We start from the raw sequence: 21,752 nt of genomic DNA, 5'->3' as shown, positions 1-21,752 counted from the left end.
GGCCAAATCTACAGCCTGTGGGTTTCTGAGGTGAGCGCCAGACTCCCAGGTTCCTCTGCTGTAAAGACCCTGGCACTAGACCCACTGTGCGACCTTTTGTTCACTTCAGTTCTGCTGAGCATGACGGGTGCCCTGGGATCAATTTCCAACAAATCCAAACCATCAGGCTCAAAACCCAAAATCAGCCGTCTGCCCATTTGAGGAGAAGAACCAGTGCCAATGTGAAGCTGACGCATGCACAGATCAGATTTACGCTTGCAAAATACACCGGAAAACAGACAGCCAAATGCCATCTAACCCTAACCCAAACTGAATGTTTTTCTTTAATATTTGTTGCGGCTTCTCATCAATATCTACAACATCAGACCAGCCTAAAAAAAATGCACTTCAGGTTTTGCAGATGCTGATAAACTCATCTTCTCTGCCACTCTTTGATGAGTCATCCAACTTTCAAGCAAAGGAAATGTTAAGTATTCGCTTCCTGATGAAAACGGCGATTAAACGCAGTGAAATATGAGTCACGTAGACTGTTTCTTAGCACTGAGAGTGAAATGAGTAAGTGTCCAATTAAAATCTCTGAAACAGAGTGAGAGTGTGACATAAAAACACAACGCTAACTTACTGTTCCTGAAAAGTCCAGGCTTATGAAGAGTCGCAGTTGCATTTAGCTCTCGGCTGTAACTCATTTAATTGTACACAAACACATAAAATTTAAAGTAGACTTTGGGCTTAACAATGAGTTTCACCAAACTGTAAAAAAAAGCTTGTTCACCCTTCTTATGAGAAGTGAATTTAAGTGAATTTCTTGTTTGAGGGAGTTTGTTGCAGGCTGTTTTAGCTAGTTAGCATGAGCCAATGTTGATTTTACTTCACATGCAATCAGATTATGGCTCTCTATTAAAACGCACTAAAGAAAGGACAAATTAAACATTTCAGGCAAGGTACCTCCATAATACATGCAGTTAATTTTAGTGGATTTTTCACTACACTATTTTTTTTTCTGTCATTTCCTAGGTTTAAAGCAGAGGTCAGGCCCAATATGTGTGTCGTACAAGCTCCTATGTTCATGAAGAATCCTATCCTCTTCATCAAAGCCTGATCAAAAATGAAGCACATTATTGTCATTTTAACTAATCAAAAAAACTATACATGATCAGTTAGCGCCATGCTAAGCTAGTAAGCTTATGTCAAAAATGGAGTCAATTTTTTTTTCTGTTTCATTTTCAACTGTTCAGTAATTGTTCAGACCAGTGTTGCTACTTTGTACACAAACTAGCTGAGAGTACCCTGCTGAGAAAAACAGCATATGCCGGTTAGGTATGTTCTGAAGCTGGAGTGCTGGTTTATGCTGGTGCTTTTGCTGGTTTTAGCACATGCTGGTTTTTTATAACATGGTACAGGCTTACAAAAATCTATGTGTGTGTAAAATACGCACATACTATGCTGCTGCTGATGATTTATGGTGTTAAATGTGCAAGCAAACACCAAGCACCAAGCCGTTAGCATGCTAACCTAAGGCCATACAAAAGAAAGGGAAATGTTTCATTTGACCACTACCAAATGGAACTGGAAAGATGGCACAGAAGTCTTTCTGAAGAGGCATTTAGGTGTATTTAAACAGATCAGAGGTGGATAGAAGGTTATAGACGCTGTAGGAACATTGTCTCTACTAACAAGCTATTCTGAATATTTTAAGAATGTTCAGTTTTGGACTAGTTTTGAGTAGCAATTAGGCAGGTTTAGTTGTAAAAACCTTGCAACCCTGCCGGGGACGTGATTCAGATTTATTGTTAAGCCTCCTCAGGCTGAGCTAGTTAAGATGCTTGGTGGGTTCCCGTTTTGTTGGATCGCTATCCAAAACATAACATATGCCAGCCCAAAATCTGGTCATTGTTTGTCCCACACGAGAAGAATACTCCTCGAGAAATTCCTGGCTAACCGTTTCTCAAACTGTGCGATTCCACCACCGATGGTGTAGACACAACGTCTGCGTAGAAACAAGGAGATGTTTGATATGCAGCCTCTAGAACAGCGTGAGATACAAGTGATCATATGTTCTGCCTCCAGGAGCAGGAAAGGAGCCGAGAGGATGAAGGAGCTCTTGAATTGGGCCATCTCTGATGTGTATCCAGGAAAGGCAGGGGTCTGATGGGAGTTGGGCCGTAGGGAGTGTCAAAGAGAGAGGCACATCTGGGAGGTTATCTGGGTGGAATTAGGCCACGCAGGATCTGGGTCCAATGATCATGCTCCACGGTGGCTTTTTTTTAATATATGCAGCTACACCGGAGGCAGCGTCTAGTTCAGAAAGTTGCAGCTCTTCATTTGATTTCAAGAAAGAGCAGTCTTGTAAAGTCTGCCTGCGAGAAATGCTGTATGGTAGCAGAACTACAGCATTTTTAGCTTCGAGTGTCCACTGTGTTCGCGTCTGTCACCAATGAAAACGCTGAGCATTTGCTCTAACAGGCAACACAAGACATCTGTAAACCTGAGAAATCTTATATTGAGTGTAATGATTGCACGGGGACATGATTCATGCAGTCTTTGAATGACATATAATGCGATCACAGAAAGTTTACGCGACTGTCTTACCTTCACTGGATGATCCAGACAAGTCGATAATGACATAAACCTTTCCCTCTGGCTCCAAGTCTATCTGTAAGGACCATCAAACAAAAGTTTTAGCAACAGAGCAAAGGAACACCCTTTAAAAACCATGCATTTGCCTATGTACTTAATGCTCTTAATGCGTTGATCCATGCGCTCTGCAGTGAACGCATTCTATGAAAAAGCTGTTTTTTACAATTATTAATAGATATGCAGTTTATACAGAAAAACAAAAAAATAGACTTGAAGCAATTTTAGTTTGTGCATCGTATAAATGACAAAAATCTTAGTAACTGCACATTAATTGATAACGTTGCATACGTCGAACAGCACATAAACATGTTTTATCAGATAATTACAAAAATATTATTAAGAAAAACATTACTTTTGGTTAACATTTTGGTGTTTAAATGTTAGATTATTTCACATGCCCCCTGAGAAAAGTGCATTTAAAAAAAAAAGAAAATTATTAAATAAACAAATAAAAATGAAATAATTGCTAAAGATCATTTTAATAATTTCTTTGTAAAGTTTTTGTCTAAAAGTTTTTTTTTTCCCCCTTCTCTAAACCCTTTCTGTAAACGAAAGATTCGGTCGTCTTGTGAAACTCAAAACCGTTAGACTTTTTCCGGTGGAACAAAAGAATATATTATCAAAGAATATATTATCGAAATGTCAGAGCTGCTTTTTTCACACACATACACGCACACGCACGCGCACACATACACAAATGCACAGGCTGTCACATGGTGGCAAGTTCAGATCTAACTTTGTTAAAATATATGCTACAAAAGTAAACAAAAGAATACTAAAAAGGGTGCATGTGCAGTAACAGCAAAAGCTATTTGAATTTACCGTTTTTTACACTGTAATTTATTCCTGTTATTCAAAGCTAAAGTTTCAGCATCAATACTCCAGTCTTCAGTGTCCTTCATGATCCTGTATGCCTATCTGCTGTTCAAGAAACATTATTATTATTACTATTATTGTTATTATCAATATTTAAAACAGTTGAGTATATTTTTTCAGGACTATTTGATGAATAGAAAGATCCAAAAATATATATTAGAATAAATAAGAATATTAGAATGAGTCAGCTAGGTAATGATGGTAACATATAGCACAAATAAATTACATTCTAAATTATATATCCAAATAGAAAAAATATATATAGTTAAAATATTTCAGAATTTTACTGTTTTTGCTGTACTTTGGATCAAATTAATGCAGGCTTAGTAAGCAGAAGAAATTTCTTTAAAAATGTAAAAAATTGTTAAAAAATGTTTGACTGGTGGTGTATGTATTTATGCATTGAAGCCTCCTCCTCAAGAAGAAAAAAAACCTCCTGTGCATACTAAATCGACTAAATCAGTGTGTGTGATTTTCTGCTTCATTAGGTTTGCACACCACCTGTGGAAGCCTTACTTATCAGTAATGGTACTAATGGAAATAAACAAGCACACATGGTCAAGATTAGCCGAATAAATGCTGAGTATGTGGCACCAGCAGAGGAACATGAGCCCTGTGAGGCTTGCGCCGAGGCTGAAATGACTGATATTAGGCCCAGTTCTCCTCTCAGCAGCTAATGACAGCATAACGGCTGTTCCATCAAAACCAGATTAAAGCAGGAAATGGAGGGAGGATGTGGGGATGAGTGGAGAGATTTGTACATGCTATGAGAGTAAAGAGAGAGAGACGGTGAGGATGTGTGTGGGAGTTGGGTTAGAGGCGAGCCGTATCATGTTAGTGCAGTCAACACAGGTTTTACACAGGATGCACCAGTGCAACAAAAAAAAAAACAAAAAAAAAAAAACTGCTTGCAAGCGTACACACACACGCAAAATTCACACTCCCAAACCAGAAGTGCCAGCGTTAGTGTTCGGCTGATTGCAATAGCTGAGATTCTCACATATAGAAACCGCACGCATTTCCATGGAAAACAGATTTATAATAAGCATCTTATTTTTTAATTATTTTAATCTTCAGCGTCATTACTTCGGTGTCAAAAAGCTTTCCGATGTGATTATTCGCTGATCAAGAAGCATGTCTATTTATTATCACTGTTGAAAACAGTTGTGCTGCTTAACATTTCGTAAATTTCGTAACATTTTGGCCTTAAACCATTTTTTTAAGGATTCTTTAATTAATAGAAAGTTTAAAAGAGCAGCATTTATTTCAAATCTGAATATTTTGTGACGTTATACTGTCACTTTTGAGTAATCTAATGAATCCCTATCATATAAAACATATTCATAGACTTCAGTGCACTTTTTATAGGACCGAGAAATGAGCAATAAAGTGCATATGAGCCAGCCCATAATAATAATAATAACAACAATAAACGACTGTATTTTCATTAACTAATACGAACAAAGATGAATAAAGAGCGTGATAAATGCATTGTTTGTTCATGTCGGTTAATACATGAACTGATGTTAACAAACGACACCTAATTCTATACTGTGATAAATGAATTTAAAAGTACAAACATTCAATTCCTCATTTAATGCAAGAACATAGAAACTGCACGCATAAAATCCCAATCATCCCAATCCTCAAAGTACTTTTAAATGAAGTATATAAATGTCACGACGGAGGTCATTTCGGTTTCCCAAAAGTACTCCGCATCAACCACCCGAAGCTGTTTGCCGAATAGATGAATATTCAAATCAAACTTTAATTTTTCAAGCATACTGTGTCTTTGTAAGCCCCGGGGCTGCAGTGGGGTTTCTTCGCTCCCTGCTTGATGGAGAATGAGTGAATTAGGATTTTATCAAACCCACACTAGAGACTTTCCAAAGCGTTTACTAGTCTAGGGTCAAGACGCCTCTATCTGAACACGTTTACATTTAATACAAAACATTTGAACGGGAGCACAGATGTGTTTTTTCTAGACTGCAAGACGATGAAACGAAGCGTTTCCCCGCTGAGGGTCTGTGGGAGAGACCGGTCGCTCCGCGGTACGGATCCGCTGTCCAGTGCTTGCTATAGTGACGTGTTTGTTATCCCGAATAACCTCGTGACCTTCTCCCTTCCTCCCACTTCCTGTGATGTCACGCTCAAGCTGATCTCCGAATGCTCCGGCTCCTGCAGGTGCGACGACTTGCCAAATACATCGGCTCTAGCTGCAGCAGTAAAGAGAGTTTAGGTCTGGAAATAATGCGTGGACGTGTGTGTCTATGTGCGCACGTGTATGCGAGGGTGTGGAAGTAAATATTTGCATTTGAGTAAATGGGACATCTGCGGGTCAAAGAATCACAGGAGCGAGCGTTGACTTTTTGAGATCCAGGACAGATATAGGTCATTAGAAAAGGTGTTTAAAATCGGATAGGTTTCACAAAATGCTACCCGTTTCTGTTTCATCCCATTACTAATGTTCTGAAATGACCCTAGTAATGTTTCAGAAGCAATTTCAACAAAGTGTGTTCAGATTTACCAAGACACTAAAGTCGGGGAAAAAAATTCTGACTATTAACCCGTTGCTTATTAGCATGCATCTTAATAACACGTTGAATTTTTGTTGGTACTCATGAAGCACAGGTTTTGCATGACTATATTATACATCTCTAATCACACCTGACACCTGAAGTTAACAACTCCCTTAGCAACTATTAATAAGCAGCAAATTATAAGTTTATTGAGGGAAAAGCTTAGTTAATGGTTTTTAGTAATGAGAAATAGAGCATAATATAAGTATATACGTATAATTTTTATAGAAATGTACTATTTTTTAAAATTTGAAGTGCACTGTAAGCGTACTTCTTTTTCGAAAGGGGTTCCCTTGCTCTGTTTGTGTGCTAATAATAGACCAAATAGGAAAAAAGAGGATGTTTGCTTCATCTGTCAATCACTGATAAAGAGACAGCTGGAGAAATGGTCGCTTTAGCCTCGACCCTAGACACGCAACCTCTGACCATGTGCCTGAACTGATCTCTTTTCCTCCAGCAAGCCTGCATACTCAATGGTTTTGGTGCAGGATTATGTATTTCGCTGACCACCGACAGAGAGGGAGCGCGTTCAGTTTATTTTTGCAAAAAAATCCAACTGCTCTGTTGTGTAGAAACGATGCGAGGAACTGGCGAAATAAGAAAATGCACGATGAAAACAGAGGAAGAAAGCGCAGGTGAGCGAGGACAGCTGTCTGAGCAGAGCACAGGGCCATGTCGTGTTTTATCTCTCGGATGACAGTGTGTTTAGCCGCTCGCGGAGTGTGTGTTCTTGCGAGGGGAGACGCACACCAGATCCCTCGAGCTAATTGAAACTCCACCGAAACACAAACATGCGCGTAAACCTAGACAGAGAGAAATAATATCTCTGCGATAACTAAATATTTTCATTTTCACGTCTGTAAATACGGAATGCATTTACGCGGCGGCTAGATGTCCACGGCGTTTGTTCCAGGGCCTTTAGCGTCGATCATAAAGACGGCTGAAATATTAGTGTTTCGACTGAGTAATAAACAGGTTTAATGCTGTCTAATTACGAGATGAGCGCACGAGAAAACAGCAACGGTGTTCTCTGAGACTCTCCATTTTGTTCTGCTCAGGAAACAGATGTTTTAGAAGATCTAAAAAGCTGGCGCATATTTAGCAGGTTAATGAGCTTGTACGACAAAACTACTAATATTTCCTGTATACTTGCATGAGTGATAAAACGGCCAGATAAAGCATCGATTACACACCTAATGCACATCATTTGCTCTTCATTTTGTTGCATTAGAACTCCAAAAGCTTCCCGTCTTTGTCGGTAAGTGACTACGTCCGACAGATTCATTTTTATTCCGACCAAAAACCGCTTGAAAGCGCCATCGCAAAAGTGATATTTTCCCAAGAGGATGTGAAGGCAGCATGAGTGCTGTGTTGTCGGGTTGCTTCCTGTACCCCTTTCAAAAACCATCATATTTGCTAATGAGCATTGAGAATTGTCCATTTCCTCAAATCCGTGCTCTGTAGCTAACAGATGGTCACTGAAATTTGTACAGGTGCCCCACAAAGATTGTTCGGTTGCAGTCCTGCCCTGCATGCTGTCTGCAAACTGTAGAAACTAAAACATAACAAATAAACGCAGCACAAAAGAAAATAACAGCTAAATAGCAATCCATTAACAACCCTTCTGGGTTAGCCAAGAATTGTATTAGAACATTATTTTCAAGCAACAAATAACCTAATATTTAATAATAATAATAATAAATAATGCTATATTAATACTACGTATAACATGTGTTTCTAGACCAAAATATAAAAACATTTGCATTTTAACACTGTTCAATTGCCTTGATTTTAATGCATTATTATTATTTATAATTTTTTTTTTATTGAATGTCTGAAATAAGCTTGTAATGTATTTGACACACAGATTTCCATACGTTCACGTCTTATTCTTCAACTTAAAGTGCATTGGTAATATCCCCATTTTTACACGTACTCTAATAAAAATAATTTGATTCGATTATTTATTCCCTCTCATGCCATTTCAGATGTACGTGGATGAGTTGTTGCTGATTTTTTTGAAGAAAATTAGCATTATATCACTTGCTCATCAATGGATCCTCTGCAGTGAATGGGTGCCGTCAAAATTAAAAGCCTCCACAAGTACAATAATCCATAAGTAATCTACTCCACTCCAGTCCATCAATTAACATTTTGTGAAGTATGCTGTATGCTTTAAAAAAAAAAACAATCCATCAAAATCTGGCTAGTTCCTAATCCATAATAACCCGCACTCCATTAAAAAGTCGTCTTGACTGAATCAGGAGAGAATTCAAATTTTGAAATGAGAGGACAACAGTGAGAGCATTGTTATGGATTATGGATATTAAAATGTCTTGATGGTTTTGTTACAAATTTCTCTTTGCTAGATGTTATTGATGGACTGGAGTCATATGGATAGCTTGTGGGTTATTGTGATGTTTTTATCGGCTGTTTTTACTCTCGTTCTGACGGCACCCATTCACTGCAAAAGATCCAATGGTGAGCAAGTGATGCAACGGTACGTTTCTCCAAATCCGTTCAGATAAAGAAACAAACTCATCTACATCTTAGATGACGTCAAGGTGAGTACTTTTTCAGCAAATGTGTATTTTTGGGTGAGTTGTTTAAGCATTTATAAACACACAAAACATTACAAACATAATACAGAACATAATTATAATGAACATAATGAACAAGTTATAATTATACTACAAATATAATACATAATGCTAGCAGCTGGCCTGGATGTTTTGGTGAGATTTACCTAGAAACATAATTCACCTCTCCACGCAGCGGGCCATTTTCTACACAAGAATATTTATCGTTGTACAGGTTTTTTGTTTGCCAGTGTGTGCGTGTTTTAACATGTTTAAAAGCTTTGGTATGTGCATTAGCTGATATTTCATCCGGTGACAGCACTATTTCAGAGACCTACACTTTAAAGCGTTCCTACCGTGTCTCTCCGTCTCTCCTGTGACTCTTCATTGCTGTTTAAACAGCACTCTTTGGCTGCTGAGAGAGCATCAAGCATCAACGGTCATCCTTACACTGCACCCCTTCAAGACACTATTACATTAGCGTGGATGTACTTAAAGAGCAAACGAAGTCAGACATCACATGAGCGTAAACTGGAGTCATGCTTTTGAGACCACTATATATGACCCACCACCTCCCATTTATCTGTTTCAATTAGACGCTGCCTTTATAAAGTGACCAGTAGTTCACACGCATTCACAAAAGGACTTTTCTTAAGCATTCCCTTTTTTCTTCGTTTTTAGTCTGTGGGGACTTTTCTAAGTTATTTAAGGAATGTGAACTTGAGAGAACATGTTCCTCTCTCTTATCACATCACATTCAGCGCTTCTGTCCGTCTCAGAATCCACAATTGAGCATCTAATTGAAGGTGTTTGAGGTTTGTGTCACTTGGCAGGTAATATTCACAATAATCACAGCATAACCTGTGTATATCTAAACACTCAGCAGCCTGGCAATGTTTGTTAAAAGTAAACCACTACTCAGGTATTTCAAACTTCTCTTTACTTTAAAGCGTGGAACAAAAAAATGATTATATTGGGGTCTTAGATATTTAATTAAATTTTTTTAGCATGACATGATTAACCACACCCCTTCAACTGTGAGTGTTTATTTCTGAATGAAACGCCTACTTTACTACGTCCAATCAGTTTGCAGTAGAGAAAACAAGCCACGCCCTCTACTTTCCTCATTCGATATTCAGTTTCTCTATGAAGTACGTCACAATACGGTAATAAAAAATACGCAAACTTCCATTTCATGCTTTATACATTTACAAAATTGCTTTATCAATAACTTCTGGAGAGAAATATTGCAGACACTGGACTAAAATAAACTTTCCAACTTTCCTATTTGCTTGGAGGACACTTGGAGGACACTATGAAAGTCTATGCGTGTTCGCATCAAAAATTATGTTTTCTTTGGGTTTAAGGTTTGTGGTTAGCAGGTTAGCAAAACAGATTGCATCCTTAATAGCAGCTATGTTTTTACAGCAATGTTTGTTACCTATAATGCCGTAATACCATCAGCCACGAATTCTGTGGGAATCAGAATCATTTAGCGATCTCATGTGTCTTGATATCAGCGAAGGCATCAGGTCCCCCAGTCTCACCCCACCGCCTCCTCTCTGTCCCCCTCTATCTCTCTGGGAAGTAAACGTGGGAGAGTGAAAACAGGAAGCCCAGGCTACCGTGTGACTCAAACGCACCGCCGGTATTTTTAGCTCCGGCCCGGCAGTACCCCCGGCCCCTGTTTCCTCCGGGGCCACCGGGAGGATACTACTGTCCGCTCCTCAGTCGGGCCCCGCGGGGAATCGAGGTCAAGCTAAGAAAGGGTCCTGTCAATCCAGACAGCTTTCATATTGGTCCTGTCTGTCAATCGTGGCCTTAGAGCTGTGGCATTGTACGGATATAAATACCAGAGCAGTGCTGTGTGATGCACACACGACACCGACATGAGACAAAGACAAAGATACAATGCAGCAGGGCTCCACAATTAATAGCAACTATAATTACGAATGCCGCAATTACATCATCACTCAAAGTTTGCATTGCATTGTTCTAATTTTTGTTTTAGTATAGCACATGCTATGCATATTTTACCTGGGAATTTAAAGAAGAAACTGTAATTAATAATCGCAATTACAATTTTAATGGAATAATCAACAATTATGATATTTGTCATAACCGTGCAGCCCTACAATGCAGCCTTACAGTGAGAAAACTGATCTACTGTATCAGCTATTTTACTCCATTCAGAAGAGGAAATATCAGTTTTATGATAGCAGTTTCGCTTTTAGACATTTTCATTTGCTTTGAACAATCGCAGCGGTGATTATTGCAAACATTTGGTTTCCTACAATGAACTGCAGATAAATATCCACCACTTCTCGCATTTTTTTTGTTTTCGTGTTCTACAATATATCCTGTCTCCGCTGCGAGGTGAGAATCCGCCAGTGCATGAAAGAACAGTCCTGATGGATCAAACTGAATCACGAATCATTTCGGACCTTTTCGTAGTTTTTGATTTGAGTCTTTTGAGTTTGGATTTGTTCACACATCTGGCCCTTTATAGGGTTACTCAATCTCAAAATGAAAATTTTGTCATTAAAACTTATTTATCGCTTAATGCTTTTTGTACGCGAAGAAAATAAAAATAACAACTCGAAAATGGCGCTACAGTGCCCCATTGTTGCCCCATTAGTGGGATAACACTACGGTTAAACCACTAATGGCAGATTCTGACAATGTCTTCCATACTTTTCTGGTCCTTGACAGTGTGCATTACTTGGCAGTCAATGGGACAGTCACAAAACTCCTGGTTTTCATCCAAAATATCTTAAATTGTGTTACGAAGATTAACAGGTTTTTACAGCTTTGGAACGAAATGAATCATGACGTGATTAATTACCAAATTTTCATTTTGGGGTTAAGTAACCCTTTAAGGCAATTCATTTTGAAATCACCAATAAATCCTAAAAACTGTCATGTAAAAGCTTATTGTTCAGGCAAGACCTGTAAAATTTCTCTCACATTCCTAAGTAATATGATCTTTGTATATCTAAAGTCTTTGATCTCGTATTATACGGCAGATGGAATAGACAACTTGCTAAACTATTATTAGAATTATCAAACTACGGTAATCACTGACACATTCATCAGTAATATCTTACTGGGGCACAGTGATATTATACCTAGTATAATATCCGTGGCACTTAAAATCACATACATCACGCATCCAACTATGTCTTCATTCCTTCTAATATTTAATTGAATCAGCTAAAGTCATGTCTGCATGTTATAAAAAACAGTCTCAGATTATTATCTGCTATTTCCTGCAGCAAGAGCATCCTAAAACAGACACTAAGGGCAAAGACAAAGGGCATGGATGTCATAGCAGAGGGTGTGTGTGTGTGTGTTGTGTCTGGATAAGAACTCTGAGAAGCAACCACAATACTATTGTTTTCTGCAGATCTGCGTCAGACGCTTTAAGGCAAGCGGAATAAAACCTCTCCCAGTACTGCTTCACGCAAACTGCCCGGTCACCAGCCTTTCCTACACAGAAACAAACACAGATTCCCAGCCGCTTCACGACAAAGCTAACACTAAAGCACGATTTCATAACGCATGATTCAATAAAACCGTTCAACAAACCATTCAATAAAATATGAGGCTATCTATTTATGTTAAGATTTTCATATCCAGGAGCTGAGAGCCCGTCCTGTGTGTTTAACCTTTCAGGAAATCCAATCCTTCAGTCAGTGACACGACTTCAATGTCTGTGGTGATATTATACACACCTGCTCCTGTGTCGCTCCACGGGTTTACATACAGTTCACCCACTATTCACAACTCAGGCTGTATCATGGTCAGTCAACAAACACGCAAAGATATGAATGAGCAGACAGATGAATTAGCGAATAAACGAACAAGCAAATGAATGAACCAAATGTGCAAAATGACTGAACGAATGCCAAATTAATGGATTAACAAACTAGTGAAAAGAGAATGAATGAATGCACCAATGGACAAACTAAATGAATGGACAGACGGACAAATACAATAAAAAATTAAAAATAAATTGGTCCGGATCAAAGCCAGTGAACTAGCGGACTTTCCTGGTGTGAATACACCGTAAGAGGGGTGTTAGTGGTTAACGAAAACTGCAAATTATAATATAACTTTGATAATTACAGGCCATGATTAAACAATAGATGAGAAGGTCAGAGAGAGAAAGATTGTGTGAAAAAGAGAGCTCTGTCTTGTTGATGGCTGGACTGCGCTCCAATTTACTGTGAGCCATTGCCTCTCAATGGCTGACATTACAACAGGTACATGTGTAATTGAGCAGAAACAGAAGAATGCTTCTCTACTTGGAGATACTAATTTGGCTAATCAACAATTAACTTTCATCTATTAACCATTGGGATGTTAACCATTAAAGGTGAAGTGTGTCACAGGTTGAAGCAACGAATACTGTACTGTGTTATAATGGCACCATTAAAATATACAGAACACAAGCAAGTGCAAAAATCTCACCTTAAACACATCACCATGCAAAGATCTTACCTCCATACTTCCCACCGGACAATGGTCAAAAAGCTTTGTCTCATTTAGGTGTTGAGTATGAAGGGTTAACCTTTGAGCTGAATGAATCTCTGGTCAATTGTAGGAGTACGTGTTGGTACTTTACTTTTATGACCGCAAATACACAGGTTCTTTAAGGGAGCGACAATGGCGTTCTACAACCAAATTTGCTCTAGACAATTTCGAAAACATAAATTGGTCAATTTATATGAAGATTGCAATGTACAAAACTGAACAACTAGTTTAAAGCGGCCATGTGATGTTGCAAAAACAAACATTATTTAGTGTATTTGGTGTAATGCATTGTGTTCATGCAGTTTAAGTTTCAAAAAACACATTGTGTTCCACATACTGTACATTATTGTTTCTACTCTAAGCCCTGCCTTCCTGAAATGGGTCAATTCGTACAAAGCTTCATCTTTCTAAAAAAGCAAGGTGTGCTCTGATTGGCCAGCTATTCAGTGCATTGTGATTGGCCGAATAACTTAAGCATGAGCAATGTTACGCCCTTTACCATAACCACAATCTAATGTTAATACACAAATTTCCGTTATATTGCTATGTATTTCGTTTCCGTTTTGATCCAATTCATACATGCAACAACCTTATTTTGCTCTGGACAGAACATAAGCTCTAAACAGTGTGGAGTTCTCTTTAAAGAACCGTTCCATTCCGTGCCGATCCAATCTGGCCGGTATGGTTACGTTTTCCACTGCGAGGCCGATAACAGATCTCTTTGAAATGCAATTCAAATGACTCAGTCATTGCCGTGGAAACACAGATGTTTGCATATGAAAAAAACACAGTGTTATGAAGGATAATCATACATTTCTATAGATTTTATTACTAATGTGTTTACATTGCTCAAAGTAGCGCGCTTAGCAAGCAACAGAGAAACAGGCAATAGATGTGACAGATCCTGATTGGCTACGAACATGGTTCAGCACAGCTGTCTAACCGTGCCAAGAATTCCACGTTTGAATAGTAAGTAGCAGATTTTTTAATAAGAAAACGTAGCTTACTTAAAGGTTGTGAATCAGAAGCACCAGACAGTCCTTGCAGAGCTGGCATTCTTATCTATGCACTAATAGCTTGTGTCACTCAAAAAGATGCAAATTCTATAATCATTTGCTAACCCTCATGTTATTCCAAAGTATGACTAGCTTTCTTTCGTAGAACATAAATGAAATCTCTCATTTTAATGGCAGACATAATGGCAGTTCACTTTGAGAGTGACCTACTCAATCTCACGTCTTCCACAGAAAAAAAAAAAGTTTGGAATTACATGTGAGTAAATAATGACATAATTTTACATTTGAAGTGAACTGTCCCTTTCATGCATTAATGTCACTCTATTTTTGATGCTGTTTCTCTACACTAGCACCTTTGGGAGTGACAGCTATTTTCCTTACCCACCAAATGACAATTTCAATGTTGTTTCAAAGACATTGCATTCAATTATGACATTTATTTATTCAGTTACCTGCCTTTGCAGCAGCGAAGAGTGAAAGAAAGATGGATGATGGGGAATGATAAGCAGAAAGGTAAACCTGGTTGTTCTTCAAATGCTTATTAACTACTCTAATGTTTTACGAAACTCAATCAGTGCCAAAACACACAGCCTTTTCCTTATGCACCTATATGCAACAAGGTTTTTCATAATTACACATCACAAGCAGTGACTTGCAACTGAGAACGCACTCATAGACACAGGGTGTCCCATTCCTCATTTTAGCCTTCAGAAGGGTACTTGGGAATGCCCCCTTTGCGGCCGATATGCGGCCCTCAATGCACACTTCTACCATTATTACAGATAGATTTAAATACATATCCCCTACCTTTCTCTGTTACACCTCAAAAGGAATTTGAATGTTCATATTTACAGCCAGTCCCTAAAACCATTTGCAGCCTGCCTTGTCGAAAAAAAACCCAGCATGTGCGGTTTGAGCAGGTTTGGTTCTGAGCTGGTTATTAGTTTATCAATTCCAAACCACATCAATCTTAATAACTACCATTGTTTTTTGTATTGTTTTAGAAATGTTGTATTTAGTCATTTATAAGTGAAAAACCTCTTTTTACAGATAAAATGAGCCAAAAAAAGACATTAAACTCTGACATTGAAGACTGAAAGTCAAAGATTATTAAATGCCCGTGAGAAGGATGCAATACTTATGCAATACCAGAAATTGTGTAGACATAACTAAGGGACAGTGAAATGCTCACTGGGTCAGTGCAGTCAAAACAGGTGGAGAAGAAAAGACGTTACCTGCAAAAGAATTAAGAATGAAGGTGAAGAATTGGGTGTTAACCATTTTTACAAAACTGCAGCCTACTTGCATACTGTAGAAGTGATCTCAGAGACTTTGCTTGAGTAAAAAAAATCCTACGAAAGGACCCTCACCTCACTAAGAATCACAAGCTGAGGTGTTGTAGAAGACATGAAAACTGATTTTTATAGGCTTTACTGACAGATATGTTCATATCCAGTCTGTCTGAAATGACATGAAGAAACTGAAACAGACTAAATACAGAAGAACTGTACCAATGTCTCCTAGATGCTTCAAGAAACCTACCTATGCACTCCTGCTCAGGACCAGCGTATAACCAGTTTATAACCAGCTCTGGCCCAGCTTATGACCAACTAAGGACCAGATTAAGCCATGATTCAAAACATGCCTAACCAGCCTATGCTGTTTTGTGTTTGGTTAAGTGAGAAGCTCTCTCCACTTAATCTCTCTCAAGGAAAAAAACGAATTTCATTCTAATTTTGACAGTCTACTTCCCTATCCTCTAATTTACTCTGAGCTTCGAGAAAGAGGGAAAATAATGTCTGCCAGATTCAGCCTACCCACTTTCCAAAGTGTCAAGCCGAGACACGGTTTAAGATCAAGTTGCTCTTCTGAAGCCTTAAAGACTCCTCGTCCCTTGTTATCTGTCGTGTTGGTGCATGTGCTACACAACAGAATGCAGACCAGCCGTGCTGGAAACGCTGTCTTAGTGTGATACTACAGTGTTCTGTTTGAATTAGCAGATGCATACCTTGTTAACGAAACTGAGCATCATGAACACGATTCGGTTCTGGAGCCAGTTCTGAACAACAACCGGTTCTAAGCCAACAGCCCAACCGAGGGCAGATAAAGGACAGTGCAGACAGACATGGGGGGGTTGTGGAATCAGCCCAACCTCTAACTTATTCTGAAGTTTACACAGCCGGCAGACCTCGGCCTTCACACCTCCAACTGGCCCCACCATGCAGCTCTCGGTTAAAGCAAATGGAGATGAAAAGCTCCTGCAATGAGCTGCCTGGGATGAACAACATAACACCGGCATGCCCTTTAGAACAAAATAAGCCTACAGCGTGCAAGCGCAGGCACGACCGAAGAGGAGTTGCCTTTGAAATAGGTGTGAGCGCGTTTGTGTGCATGTACAGGGTTCATGGGAAAATGGGTGACTGAGTAATTCTCGTAGTCTGACCAAACCTTTCTCACACTTTCACACAAATTGCTTTCAAATTACACAAGCGCTGCCTGTGAGCCAGTCAGAGCCTACCTCGGCGCACGTCTGTCCCACAGATTGATGCTCTTTTTCTCTTTGCACACTATCAAGCACTTGCTTGTCTTGACAGATACTCACTATGACACACACAGACACACTCTGCCAGGAATCCTGCTCGCCTGAGGACGCAAGGCTTAGATAGGGTTGAGCCAAACTTAAAATGGGACATTCTCAGCAGCCACTAGTTTTTTTTGTAAATACCTCTGTGCGTGGTTAATTTGGTTGCATTCTTTGCTGTTAAAGCAAAACTAGTCGTAAAGCCTCAGTATAACATTTACACTTACTGATCCGATGAGCTGCTGATAAAAAAACAGAGCATTTCAAGTTTTACCTGAATATGAGTTTTGCCCTGTTTCATTATGGTAATAAATTGAATTCCCATAATACGTACATTTTCATTTACATTCCGTTAAACTTTCAGTAGATGCTTTTATCCAAAGTGACTCAAGGAATGCAATTCGTCATAAAAGCCAATGATATTCACATCACACAATCCCAAATTAAAGTATAGAGTTATAGTATAGTTAGTAAGGGCCTAAAATATTTTCATAATAAATTAATAAATTCTGTAAATTTTAATTAAGTAAATTACAATATCTAAAATTAAGGATTTAAATCAATACTAATACAAAAAAACGTGATATTTATCTATTATTTTTATTATTATTATTTATATGTTTTATTTTTTACTACAGAGCTGCTAAGAAATCATTTAATCGCATGATGTTTCCTTGTGCTCAATATACATGAGCACAAATGTCAACATCCTCATATACTGTATGTCTAGGAAATAAGTCGCTTTTGAACATAAGCTTGGTATAATTGAATAAATAATCTATATATATATATATATATTTATATATATGAATGGTACATTGAGTGTTATGAAGCTCTGATGTCTACTACTGTTTAAGCTGTAAAATAGTGCTCATGTAAGCCCCAATTAGCATAAGTTTCAACTTAGGACTGGTGTAACCAGCCCATGGTTTGCACTTGTTTGCACTGTCATTAACAACTGCAAGCTGAATTTACTTTGCGAGCTCTACCTAAGAAGTTACCTCGACTTTTCATGTGTCAACAAACTGCAGCTAGCCAACATATGGAAGCATATTAATGGGAAAACTAATTTTCTTGAAGCATTGCAAGCTTGTAGCTTTAGTAAGAATTAGAGAGCTGTTCAAAACACACGAAAACTAAATGTTTTTTACTACATCTGTGCATGCATCTGCTTACATTTCAACCCATTTGCTTTTGTAGCGGATCAGGATGCCCAAATTAACCGTACGGTTGAATTTATTAATCTCTCCCGTCTTTAATAACAAGGGGGTCAGTCCTGTCTTAAGATGGCAACATAAAGGCCGGAGACTGTATGTCTCAACACCACAACGAAGCTTATGATGGCACATCAATAATTAACATCTCCATCTGTGTTAGACTACAAAGAGCAGAGCATTTTCCAGGGTCCCTTGGAGTCTTACTGCACACCTGCCATATCAAGACCGATGCTGTATACTGATATTCAACCCAGCTATTCCCACTCATTCAAAACATATGCAACGATATTCTATTACTGGATTACTTCGTGTGCTGTTCACTGATATTCTATTGCTCTCTATGCTATTATTCACTGTTTCGACTGAACACGAGACAGGCAGCATGGATATGACCTGCAACTGTCATTGTGTTTGTCAGCGACGCTCAAATGATCTGTATCAGTAATATACAGATAAATTACTGATTTGAAAGCATGTGTGTAAAACGACATGGAAATGATGCAGACGTTATCGTGGCTGTTGTGTATTCTGGTGCATTCTAGTATACTAATCTTCTGATCACACCGTGGTGTGACTTCAGATAACTAACCATCACTGCAACTAGTATATTTCTGACGTTTCTACAAGCAGGCCGCTTATAAATAATTCTGTAATGATCTATATCTAGCAAGTCACACTAAATACATTTTTGCCATGTAATTTAGAAACGTCCGATCACCTGACAAAAACACCAGATTTTCAAATACCTCCAAATTAAAAGACGCATGTTGTCTGAGCACTTTGGCATCGGATCATCGCATGTCTGCATTAATGATGGCTGCATGGCTCTTTGCAGCTGCAGAAATATTTATGACAGGCAGCCAGCCTCTTTCGTCGTCTCTATGCAACCGGGGGTTATCTGAGCGTTCATCTGAGGCCTTTGCTGCAGAAATGATGCAGGTGGCATCAGAGAAAGAGGAAAGCACCACACACACACACACACACACACACACACACACCTGCTGCTGGCTCACGACACCAATGATGCGAGGAGAACATGCATGCGTTTTCGTTTTGGTGTCACCATGTATTCAACATTTAATTCGTTTACCAAAGGCGATTAAATACTTTAGCATTCGAATACAATAATAGGCTACGATGGCTTCTAAACAATTAATTTAACGCGCATTTTCCGGCGTAATATTTTGGAGTCTGTCATTTGGCGCGACTAGTACAGTCTCTATACTGCTTCAAGCTAAAATATTAATTTTTTTACAGAAATAAATTAGGTTTGCTATCTTAATACGCGATCATTTTGACACTTATCGTATTTTCCCGACTGTGAAGGTACTGTTTCATGCTACAGCAGTAAAAAGTTGCGTACCGTTTTTAGGTTTCACCTCAGGTTGACGCAAAATGTTTGCTAGCATTAAGTTGGCGACAGGTGATGCCTCCTTTCACTCGTAACTTAACTTTTGTAGTTACTGAAATGTTAAAAAAAAAACACTGAAACGCAAATACACTTGTAGCTGTAAACAATAAAGAGCCCCTACACCCTACTTTTGTTTCGGCTGGAGAATCCAGCTGTTGGCTGGGGTTTTGGAACATGGAAGCCAGTTTCCCGCCGGCTGTTCGACTCGTTTAGACCAGCAATAAACCAACTAGTTAGTCCTACCGCTGGCTTTGGGCTCAATTCTTTAACCGTGTTCCAAATCACAGCTGCAATTAAATTAGGTTTTCCAACATGTGTGGAGCAGGCACCCTTTAATATCCGCAAAAAGACATTACCCAGTCCTCGAAGCGTTTGCTGCCGTTATGCAGCAATTCCTCAAACTGAATGGTGCAGTTGGCCACGAAGTCGTCGTAGCCGATCGGCGCGTCGTGAAACACCGACAGCTCGATCTTGCGGCCGTCGTGCACCTCGGTCACAAACTCGTCGTGCCACACGGGGCTGTTGGTCTTCTGCTTGGTCGAGGTCTGACCCACTCGAAAATCATCTACGTTGAGGGCGATGTACGTGTCCAGCAGGAAGGTCTGCGTCTTGGGGCCGACGGCGTGTCTCAGGGACCAGGCTGTGGGCTTCAGGTCCAAAGCCTCGCAGATCTTGATCTTCAGCAGACCGTTAAAAAACACCATGGCCACTTTCGAGAGCTTTAGTAACGATATTCCACTTCGGCGCCTGGTTAATTATTCAACCGGTGTATGCCACGGTCCGCTGGTTTGGGGTTGTTTCTCCTTTGTGAAATAACGGTGAATGCCCTTCTTCGTCCTCGTGGATCTGCATGCAAAGCGTACGAGGTCCGGGCAGAAAGGGGATCTATTGCTGTGACCTACGGACAACCTGCATGCGGTCTCGAAGCTGTCCAAACGCCGCTGTAGGCAGTCAGCGACGCAAGCTGGCTTGAAAAAGGACAGCAACGGCGTGTCAGCCGCGATACGACCAGCATTCCACTCCTCGAAATGCGACAGAAATATATGCTGGATCTCCTCGGGGTGAGGAGCCCTTTCCCTCGTCTGACTGGAGCGCTGGACGTGTCTCCTCCGCGCACCGGGAGGAAAGTTATCCCCGCAAAAGCGTCTTTCGGTTCGCCCCAGACAGGAGAAGCGGTGTTTACAAGGGTTCCGCGCTCACTTGCTTTTTTTCCAGGATCCTTGTTTGCCCGTCGGTACTCGGTTTCCTGCAGACCTGCCTCTTTTTCTCCCGACTCTCCGTGTGTGTGTGTGTGTGTGTGTCTGAAGGCTGGTCCAGGAAATGCGCAAAACACGTCAGTTATTGCGCGGAGAGGGCTGAGTGAGTGCGGCACTGGAGCGGCCCTGCTGGAACCGCTGCTTCGGCTCTCTGGTCAAGCATCACCCACAGGGCTGTAAAGATGAAGCGCGCGCGCGCGCGCGTGTGTGTGTGTGTGTGTGTGTGAATGCCAAGTGTGAATGATGCACCCTGCTCAAGGCGGAACGTCCGGTGGCCACCGGTGTCTCAATTCTTCACTTGTTTATATCATTAATGGTTATTCGAAATGACACTGTTTACCCCCAATGCCAGTAGCAATGCATTATTGGTTATTATGAGGGTGCATAAGGGTGTTTACAACGCTTTGGTAATAAATAAAACTACTCTCCACCACATTATTTAATTTTTTCTGACTGAACTCACAAAGTCGAACAGAAGTGCTGTAGCGAGTTAAGCGCCAGCCCCAAGCGTGACCTAATTTTACAGTGCGTTATTGCAACTAGGTAAAAATATATGGTGTTCGTTAAAATGTGTATAACACATTTACAACACTTTGTCTGGGGACTTCGTGCAAGAAGTTAGTTTTTAAAAACGCGATGCATTGACGTCCACCTTCTCGACATCATTAGTCGACCAAAAGCGCCACCTCGTGGATGGAATTCCCTCTACAGCCTAGATTATGCTTGACGATCAAACACAGTATTATGAAGAAATTATAACTAACGTGTTTTGCCTGCCGTTGCATTAAAAGTCAGCGTGCCATCAGTGGCGTAATGATAGCACGTATACATTTCTCAAGCTTGTTTTACAAATCCTTTTCTTGAGACGCTTCAAATGTAGAACGTATTATTTAAGAAACAGATTTTGGGTGGATATGAAGTACATGCGATAGAGTGGCTATCTCGCTCTTTTAAACAACTTTTAATGGCAACGGTTGAGATTAAAATCACATTGAGTGAGTTAAAAACTCCAGTAGATGGCAGTGTCCTTATAGAAGTATTAGGTGGACAGTTACTGTATCTGC

General features: G+C 39.7%; 1 protein-coding gene across 2 annotated transcripts in view; it reads right to left on the bottom strand.

Moving 5' to 3' along the window:
• prkceb (protein kinase C, epsilon b) overlaps positions 1–21,163 on the bottom strand; it is a 73,090-nt gene extending 51,927 nt beyond the window's left edge. The window contains exons 1-2 of one of the 2 annotated variants that reach the window (XM_043255803.1): positions 19,789–21,163; positions 2,590–2,653 (exon numbers count right to left, since the gene is read on the bottom strand). In XM_043255803.1, the coding sequence (XP_043111738.1) occupies positions 2,590–2,653; positions 19,789–20,136 (412 nt within the window). In that variant the 5' untranslated portion in view covers positions 20,137–21,163. The remainder of the gene's footprint in view (positions 1–2,589; positions 2,654–19,788) is intronic. The other variant, XM_043255801.1, reaches the window with a different exon arrangement.
• Positions 21,164–21,752: the final 589 nt, after the last annotated feature.

Source organism: Puntigrus tetrazona, chromosome 13, assembly GCF_018831695.1.
Source record: "Puntigrus tetrazona isolate hp1 chromosome 13, ASM1883169v1, whole genome shotgun sequence".
NCBI lineage: Eukaryota > Metazoa > Chordata > Actinopteri > Cypriniformes > Cyprinidae > Puntigrus > Puntigrus tetrazona.
Note: the sequence above shows the minus strand (reverse complement) of the source record. Positions and strands in the feature narration are given on the sequence as shown.